General features: G+C 29.1%; 1 protein-coding gene and 1 long non-coding RNA gene across 2 annotated transcripts; one reads left to right on the top strand and one right to left on the bottom strand.

Moving 5' to 3' along the window:
* Nucleotides 1–48: 48 nt before the first annotated feature.
* LOC112684284 lies at nt 49–4,243 on the bottom strand. Its single transcript, XM_025555709.1, has 7 exons — nt 4,022–4,243; nt 3,062–3,080; nt 2,959–2,988; nt 2,620–2,708; nt 1,208–1,328; nt 663–886; nt 49–362 (listed from the first exon to the last, which is right to left on the bottom strand). Exons 1-7 carry the CDS (start codon nt 4,100–4,102, stop codon nt 60–62), a joined length of 867 nt encoding a protein of 288 aa, XP_025411494.1. The 5' UTR covers nt 4,103–4,243; the 3' UTR covers nt 49–59.
* A 518-nt stretch (nt 4,244–4,761) lies between these two features.
* On the top strand, nt 4,762–6,511 carry LOC112684285. Its single transcript, XR_003148682.1, has 3 exons — nt 4,762–4,878; nt 4,942–5,277; nt 5,423–6,511. It is a non-coding gene; the product is annotated as an uncharacterized LOC112684285 (long non-coding RNA).
* The last annotated feature ends 3,179 nt before the right edge of the window (nt 6,512–9,690 follow it).

Genomic DNA, 9,690 nt, shown 5'->3' with positions numbered 1-9,690 from the left:
TTTTTTGCTACAAACATTTTCATCTTCTCAAAACTTGTATCAACCACTTGCAGTATATATTAATACAGTTTAAAAATTAATGTTAACAATTCAAGAATATTCAATACCTTTTGGTCAATAATAGGGAATTTACGTCCTTTCTTAAAGTATTCCAGAGCTTTTCCTTTATCACCACTTTTCTCTAATGCTTGGCCCAATAAATAATAAAATTCTTCACCATGTGATTCATATTTATTAATAGATCCTTCATATTTTAATAGTTCTGTGACACAGTTCACTTCTTGATGGTCACTGGTACTTCCCAAAAATAAATTGACCAATGATTTGGAAAGTATGTTTTTTCCTTGTACTGCTAATTTAATCTACAAAAATTATTTTATTTACTTACCGTAAATATAACCACAGATCATTACACCCTGTAGATATACATTAAAAATTTACTACAAATATTGATAAACTATTTTTGGTTGAGACAAGAATCATAGATTACTTAATTCATTGACTATATTTTTAATAACCTAATACATTTTTACAACTCCGTACTTGGTCTGAAATATCAACGAAATAGTGTTGACTTATCTTTAAAACTATGAATCAAAATCGGAACCAAACCGTTTGAAAACAATCGAGTATAATAATTTTAAATAACATCCATAATTTACTTTGCATGAAACTTTAGTCCTCGCGTACATTAATTTTGGATCATTTTTTAATGTTATCATAGCTTCCTTATAAGCCCTTGCAAACGAATCTTTTACAATTACATTTGCTTTAATATTATTACTGAAAAAGGAAGCTTCAATAAATAAAGCTTTCCATTTATAACATGTGGCCTTAGTACTAAGGTCAGTTATTGTTTTCAAACAGTGTTCTGCATACTTCTTTCCTGAAAAAAATTAAAGTTTTGAATTTTTTTAAATAGTTCCAGTAAAAATAATAGTTATAAAAAGGCCAAAAAAACTAATACTAACGATAAATTCAAATATATTTAATTATATATATATTTATCTATATTCGTCTCTGTATGGGTTACGTACAGATACAAATTATCATTACATTTTATTACATAATACAAAGATACATATATATATATATATATATATATATATATACATATATCTTAAATATCAAATTTCTAGAAAAATGTTTAAACAAGCAATCACTTAAGCCTATAGGAATATAAATAATTTATAATTAAATAACTCACCCTCGGAATAAGTACTTCTTATTCCCAGTAAACTATTATTGGCACCATGAGATTTTATTACTTCTATAGCAGCCTGCATCATTGGAACAAACATTTTTAATTTGTCTGCTTGTATTTTCTCCTATAGGATTAAACATATTTTATTCAGTTTTTTTTTTTTAAATACGAGGTATAATCAACATATACCGTGATTAAAATTATATCTAAGCAAAAAATAACCAAATCTGGATTTTACACATATTAAATAAAGTAGAGATAACACTCAATTATGTTATTCAAGCTATGAGTAAATATTAACTTTTAGTAATGTGATTCAGTTCATTGAATTCATATATTTTTATATTGTTTGCCGTTTTTTGTCATGTTGAATAAACTCGATTACTGAATTTGCATTAAATTTTGTGTTGAGTGCGGTAAATCAGCGACTGAAACTTTTGAAAAAGCATTTGAAGATGAAGCAATAAGTAGATCTAAAATATTTGAATAGCATAAAATATTTATTGAGGGTCGTGAAGACATTACGATGACCCTCGTACTTGGCAACCTTCAACTTCAAGAAATGTAGAAATGGTGGAAAAAGTACGAAAAATTATTCGATCAGACAAATGACAATAAGAGAAATTTCTATTAAGTGTAAGATTTCTTATGTATCATTCCAATCTATTTTCACTGAAGATTTATGAATGAGACGAGTCATGCTCATTCTATCTTATCAATTCGTGAGTTTCTAGCTGATTAACAAATTCCAATCCTACCATATCCCCCTTACTCACCGAACCTCACCCTTTGTGATTTTTTTTTTTATTTCCAAAAATTAAAACTGACCTCAAATAACAATGATTTACTGATATTGAAACATTAAAATAAAATGTGGTGGATAGTTTATCAAAAACTGAAACAACTTGAGGAGGTTCCAAATATTGACTTCCAATATTGTTTCAAAAAGGAAGAATAAAAAGGAAATAACTTCGTTATTAATAAATAAACTTAAAAAAAAAAAAAACTTGCACATAGTATTTTATATAATATTCTAAAAGCCTGTATAATTAATCAGATTTTTTTAGAATTCGGAAATGTCTAATTATTTTTTCATACTACTTATCATTTTGAAATCTAATATTAATGACAATTTACCAATGGTAGAATTGATCGGCATTCAAAGTGTTCCTTGAATCACCAAACACATTTTAATAATTACATTCAAATTTATTTTTAATTTTTTGGATAGAAATTGAGAAAATGTATATTCAAAAATTATGACTAATATTCTGTAATCAATTTATTTTTAATAAAATATAAAAAAAATTATAAAAATAATTTACTGCAAAACTATAAAAACATAAAAATAAATAATAATAATTAATTTTAATTAGTTCTAGTACATGGGTTATAAAATAAAAACAAATAATTACCTGATAAATACGTTTCAATTGATTATAGGCTGCTAATTTAATCATATCTGCTTCATACATTGTATATTGAACCAATTTATTAACATCGCCTAAATTAATTAATTAAATTTACATATAATATAAATAATATTAATTGTATGTATTCATATTTAAAAATTAATGCCCGGTTATATTTGATATGTCATAAATAAAACTTATATCTAATGGTTGAGTGCAGTTTAATAGTAAATAACTTTTATTATTCAAAAAATCCATTCTCATTCAAATTACTTGTTAACACATCTGTCAGAATTTTTCTTTTTAAAACTAAATAAATGTATGAAAATATATTATACATACTTGTTCTAAAAGGTAATGCTAATTTCTGGCCTGAAATAAATTATTAATGAAAAATTAAGGATATAATTTGAGATGTGTATGTATGATTGAAAGAACATATTACCTCTAACCAGTGTTTTTACCACCTGAAATTATAATTGAGACATATTATAGTTCTTCATTTTTTTTTTACATACTTTACAAATTAAAAGATAATGAAAACGTATATCACAATAACTTAATAATAAATAAAAAACTTAAAATAATTACGTTTTATGAATACAATGTAAGAGTGAAATAATTTATCGGATTGATTGTAAGGATATATTTTTATACAAAACAATATGAAAATAATAATGAAAACCAATTTTTTTTTTAAGTAGGCAGCTTACCAGGAACGGCTTTATCAATTGCGTGGCCCTGGGAAAAATTTATTTTACCCCCGAAAATAGTCCTATAGCCTGTAGGCCGCTATAAAAGGCGATAACGTGTAATATATGCAATATCAGGTAGTGACTGATTAAATTGAAGAAATGCAATAAAATAAATTCCCTATGTATCCCAGTTTTCATACTTTGCGGCGTGCCGTACAAGTCGTTGTTGGGGTATATATGACATATAAAATATAATATTATTGATAATTGGTTTTTTATTACACTCCAACGGATTTCTCTATAAATCGCACTCGTTAGGCGATCCACACATTTCATGTTTTATTTTACGAGATTTTCGTACAAAATATTTTTCAATGAAAATTTTAAGGCGCGAGGACCTTGATGGAGCGAGATTCTGGACAAATGCCCCGTTCTGCCCCCTCCCTAACGTCAGCCCTGTAGCTTATAAATTATTCGATCAACATTATTACACGAAACTTCTGGAATTATTTGGCTCATAAAAATCTTTACAAATATAGAGACCAAAAACACGTATACATTTCATGTTACAGTAATAACCTAATTAATAATTATATTAATCAAATTATACAAATGAAAAAAATAAAATGTAATATCTCAAAATCTGATAATTATAAAACACACGTGATATCAAGTATTTACACATTTTACATTACACAATTTTATTTGTTACCTTTAGGAATAAGGGAGTTAGTTATCTGGATCGAACAAACTAACAACAAAATAACGATGGTAATCGGTATGACTTTCATGGCTAGTAGTTTAGTAAATTTATACTTGTTGAATATTATTACGTGCTTGAGGTACGTAACCTTCTTGATGATATTGTAAATTTAAGCATAACACTATCACCTACAGCTAAATTACCGATATGTACTAAATTTATTTGAAGTTTACATGACAATAAACATCAAAAAAATTAAAAAAATTAAAATATAAAAGTTAATATTTTCAGTAATTACCTATGTTACATATGCTTATGGGTAATTACATTTTTTTATTTGGAAACAAAAAATATTATTTGTTGGGTTCGTTATAAGGTGTCTACTCATAAGACAATAATAATTGTTTCCATTCTGTGAACCATATTGTACAACAATAAAAACAATTGGCAGCCTATTCATAATGACAATTTACACACATATATGCTTAATTTATTATTGCGCCGTATATAAACATTACAAAAAAAAAAAAATTACTAAAATAACATAGTCAAATAAAATATAGAAATTATAATTATTTAATAGTTAAAATAACTCACATGATGTAATTATTACGACTATATAAATATAGTTTTTTTGTTATAATAATGATTACTATAATTAACAGTAATTTTTAATGGTTGAATTAACTATAAAATATAGTTTAAATTGTAATTACTAAGATCAATAGTTAAAATGTTTATAAATATTAGCGTAATTCATAGACTACAGTTTATTATATAACAATGATTTGGGAAAAAGTTTTTTTTACATTTCCATTTTTCATATTGAATTCTTACTGGCATGCGCATGATCCCAATAGAGTGGTACCTAAATTTTTATAAATTCTTATATCTCTGTCGGTTTAAGATTAACTGAACTGTTTACAGGGAAGGTTCAATATACTCAGTGATATTTATTCAACATATTCAGCGATCTAATTCGAAAACATTAAACGATAGAGCTACAGGTAATGTTCGTCTGGATTTTCCACGAGTGACGAGTGAATATTTTAAAAATATTTAATCTACATAGTTGATATAGCAGGTTCACGCTTGCGCGGTACGATGATTAATGTGTTCTTTCGGCAATCAAACGACAGGTATTATGTTCTTAAAATTTTAGCCATAGAAAAACAGATCTGCAGGCGGCAATGACGTCGCGACAGTTCCAGTCGTGGTCATCAAACATCAGATCAGTCACCGCTCGTTGGACACTTAACAGTCGTAATAATTTGAATAATTAAATGACAAGGCTAATGTTGAAAACCATTATTCTTGCAAAAAAAAAAAAAAAATTATGTGGATTACAATTACATATTTATAATGTTTTATATTTTGTCATCATTATTAATCCGTGATATTTCTACAGCAGACAAGACGAAGATATAACAAAAACGGCAAGATCTGATTTTTAATTTATGAAGTGGATAAACATGATGATCTCAAGAACATATATATTTTTAATGGTTTTATTTTCGTAACTCAAAATCAAATTAATTTGAATACAAGCGGTGATCTTTTAATAAAACTATGCTTTTTCTTATAAATATAAATCTATATAATCCTTATTCTGGGTCTATTGAACATTGACAATATTTATACATATATATATTTAATTCTACTGTACATGTGTATGTCACTGAACTCTTTCTAAACGGCTGGACCTAATCGAATGCATTTTTTTGTATGCATTTGGGTGATACCCTGGATGGTGTTATAAATTCACAAATCAGCTCAGCAAATGGCGCTGCAGCCAATATCCAGGTTATATACTATATAATATAATAAATAGGAATTATTTGATTGTTTGCATTTAATGGACTACGAAATTACTGGACAGATTTGAAAAATTCTTTTACCGCTAGGAAGCTACACTATCCCCGGGTGACATAGGATATATTATATTTTCAAAAATATTAGGGTTCCTTACTACAACTCCAATAATGTAACCCAAAATGTATCCTTAAATAAATATATGTATCGTTTGCTTGTTCGCAAAAATCTACTGGATCACTCAATCACTACAATCATTCTTTTACCATTAAAATGCTACCTTATCCATGAGTAATATGGGCTAGGAGGTTTTCTCACACTTCAAAAACTAAGATATCGCCACGTGGTTTGACTTTTTGTACGGCAATGTATAGCAAAGCCTCCTGTAGCTCGGTACATCGATCAAAATATCGGCTCTCCTCAAATTTCCATAGATTTCCACCTATAAGAGAGGTAAGGGACAAGTTCAAAAGTTAAAAAGTACATAAGAAGCGGTATGAGAGAGGTATTTGTGATCGCGCATGTCTAGATCATGACCGAAACTAACTAAAAGAAGATTTAATTTATATGGTGATTTCGTTTGAAAACTTAACGTAAGAATGTTAATTATCGAAGTAGTTATAAACATTACATTTTAAGCTTATATGGCTGTAAATGAAAAACACAATATTCATTACGTCCATGTCACCGCCCCCCCCCCTCCCACCATGACAACTTAAAATAAATTGTATTCAAATAGTTTGTACGTAATTTGTATGAATTTATACGATAGTTTTCAGAATTTGTACGACGTTGTTATTAGACTTATATCAAAAATACTGAAGAAGGGCCAGAGACACATGTCCCCGGCCCCCCAAACGTACATAAATTAGTATTCTTTTTTTAAATTTAGTAAAACTCAAGAACTCGATTTGTATGAATTTTTACTACCGTTTCCGGAATTTTTACGCCACCCCCTCTTCTGTAATATGCAAAAAACTCTTTTTCCCGTGCCCCCCCCCCACCAAATTTGAAATCTAAACTTTTTCTTTCACAAACCTTTTATACATAATTTGTATGAATTTGTACGACTATTTTTGGAATTTTTACGCCACCCCTCTCCTGTAATATGTGAAAAACCTTTTTTCCCGTGTCCCCCGCCCCACTAAATTTGAAATCTAAACTTCTTCTTTCGTATACATTTTACACATAATTTGTATGAGTTTTGTTTATGTTGTATCAATTCATTTGTTTGTCATTTTATGTTATCATTTTCGTGCGATGCGTAGAGGTGCGTTGCGTATCAGCCGCCCTCGTCGGCGGCGATGATAAGCCTCCGTGTGCGACCGGCCGGGTACGCAATCGCGCTGTTATCATCACATGAAAGTGTCGTTATTTCCACGTTTTCAAAATTGTTTTTGTGTCTTCGTGGTGTGCACATCAAATTTCATTTCGTTTCAAGTTTTCGTACGTCTGCAGTCATTTGTTCAAACCACATTGTTGAATAGTGTCATTTTCGTTTGTGAATCGACCGTCTGGTAAAGTATCGTTCGGGGCAATCTGATATTGTCCAGCGATTAATCTCATTGTTTTTCAGTTTTACCAGCGGTTGCGTTGTGAATAAAGTGGTTTTCATTCATTGTGTCATTTTCCAGGGCTGTGGACCACTGCAGTTTTTTCGTTGGTGACTGTGCTTGTGGTGGTGGTCGCACGTACCAATTCTGTGATTTATTTTTTATTTTATACACTGCGGTGTGCCGTCGTAGGCAATTGTTTAATCACAGGGTTGGTGCGGTCGCGTAGATGAAATCAGCCATTCGACATAGTCACATGTGAGTATTGGTCGACCATATTTGTTTCATTTGTATTTAAAGGCCGACGGGCCTAGCCGTCGAAGGTACATCATTATTATTGTAATTTATTATATCGTTTTGCGTGTCGTGTAGGCCGCATATTATTTAGTGTTGGCCTAACATTTTGATTATATTATATTTATTGTGTGCCGTGTTGGGCCAAATTATATTATTACCATTATTATTATAAATTTATTATTATTACTGTGCCAATGTAGAGCCAGCATTGTGTATACAATAATTATTTATTGTGCGCCGTGTGGGCCACACATTTGATTTATTCAGTTAATTATTGTTTATATATTATTTCTTTCATAATTCAATTATACAGTCCATTTAAAATTCAAGTTGTCTTTTTCTATTTTTTATATTTACTTTTTCATTTTCAAAAAAAATTGAGTTCCCCCTGAGTGGTTACTGCTACTACCAGGGTAAAACTTCTACCAAGTTTGTATGATCATTTCCGTAAATTTGTACAGCATCGATTTACCCGGAAAACTCAATTTTTTACATGCGGAGCGGGGTAAACGATATTCCAGCCTCAACCACACGGAAAAATAATTTTTTCCAAAAATTTTCTACGTCAATATTTAAAATGTGATTTACATGCATTTGTACGACCGTTTCTAGAATTTATACGGCATCTCCTCTCCTGTAATATGCGAAAAACCTTTTTCCCGTGTCTCCTGCCCCCCTAAATTTGAAATATAAACTTTTTCTTTCACAAACATTTTACATATAATTTGTATGAATTTGTACGACCGTTTCCGGAATTTTTACGGCAACCTCTCTTCTGTAATATGCGAAAAAGGAAGTAACGTACAAATTCTAGAAACGGTCGTACAAATGCATGTTAGTCACATATTAAATATTGACGTAGAAAATGTTTGGAAAAACTTATTTTTCCGCGTGAGTGAGGCTGGAGAAACGTTTCCCCCCGTACCGCACATAGAAAAATGATTTTCCGGGTAAATCGGTGCCGTACAAATTCCGAAAATGATTGTACAAATTCATAAAAATTATGCGTAAAATGTTTGTAGAAGAAAAATTTCAGATTTCAAATTTGGGGGGACGAGGGACATGGAAAAAAGGGTTTTTCGCATATTACAGGAGAGGGGTGGCGTAAGAATTCCGGAAATGGTCGTACAAATTCATACAAATTGAGTTCTTGAGTTATACTAAATTTAAAAAAAGAATACTAATTTATTTACGTTAGGGGGGCCGGGGACATATGTCTCTGGCCCCTCTTCAATATTTTTGATATAAGTCTAATAACAACGTCGTACAAATTCTGAAAACTGTCGTATAAATTCATACAAATTACGTACAAAATATTTGAATAACATTTTTTTTTAAGTTTTCATGGTGGGGGAGGGCGGTGACATGGACCGATCATTCATTATGATTCTGCTCTTTATTCTCGTTTTCATATTTATAATGTCCAATATACACATATAATTAAGTGTTTTTTAAACTTGTTTATAGTGCATATATAAAAAAGTACTATTTTTAATATTTGACTGATTACACTTTCAAATCAAAACTTTTGCAACTCCTTTGACATTTAAATATTTGAGTCATCAATCGCACACATTTTTCCTTTAAAATAGTATATATAATTTAGTATATGTAAACTTTATTATAGTTTTATTTAGTGTTTCAAATTACCATTTAAATTACATTTTATTTTATTTTTTGAGTTTTACAAAACCGATAAATGTTAACTATCAAATTTTAAGACAATAATTATAATAATAAGACACAGAATATTGTAAGTTTAAAAACAACAATTTAATAGTAAACTCATTAAAATTAAATATTATTGTTTTTAATTCTTTGTAATTTAAAATTATTTCGAATGTTCACTTTGAATGTAATTTTATTGTTTACCACATGTACTAAATTGTATATATATTTTCTATAGCATTCTGTATTTGCTTATTGATATTACGACCCTGTTAAAAAAAAAAAAAACACACAAACATATTTTTAAGATATCAAAAAAATGCAAAAATAAAAATAGATATACGGC

Source organism: Sipha flava, unplaced genomic scaffold (genome assembly GCF_003268045.1).
Source record: "Sipha flava isolate LNK unplaced genomic scaffold, YSA_version1 24863_pilon_pilon, whole genome shotgun sequence".
NCBI classification, from domain to species: domain Eukaryota; kingdom Metazoa; phylum Arthropoda; class Insecta; order Hemiptera; family Aphididae; genus Sipha; species Sipha flava.
This window is presented reverse-complemented; position numbering and strand designations above follow the sequence as displayed.

Excerpts from the sequence above, each read along its gene's own strand:
- LOC112684284 (XM_025555709.1), bottom strand. The coding sequence starts at position 4,102 with ATGAAAGTCATACCGATTACCATCGTTATTTTGTTGTTAGTTTGTTCG. Across the intron at positions 887-1,207 it reads AAGAAGTACTTATTCCGAGG|GAAAGAAGTATGCAGAACAC; the intron begins GTGAGTTATTTA and ends AATTTTTTTCAG. Across the intron at positions 363-662 it reads GGACTAAAGTTTCATGCAAA|ATTAAATTAGCAGTACAAGG; the intron begins GTAAATTATGGA and ends TAATTTTTGTAG.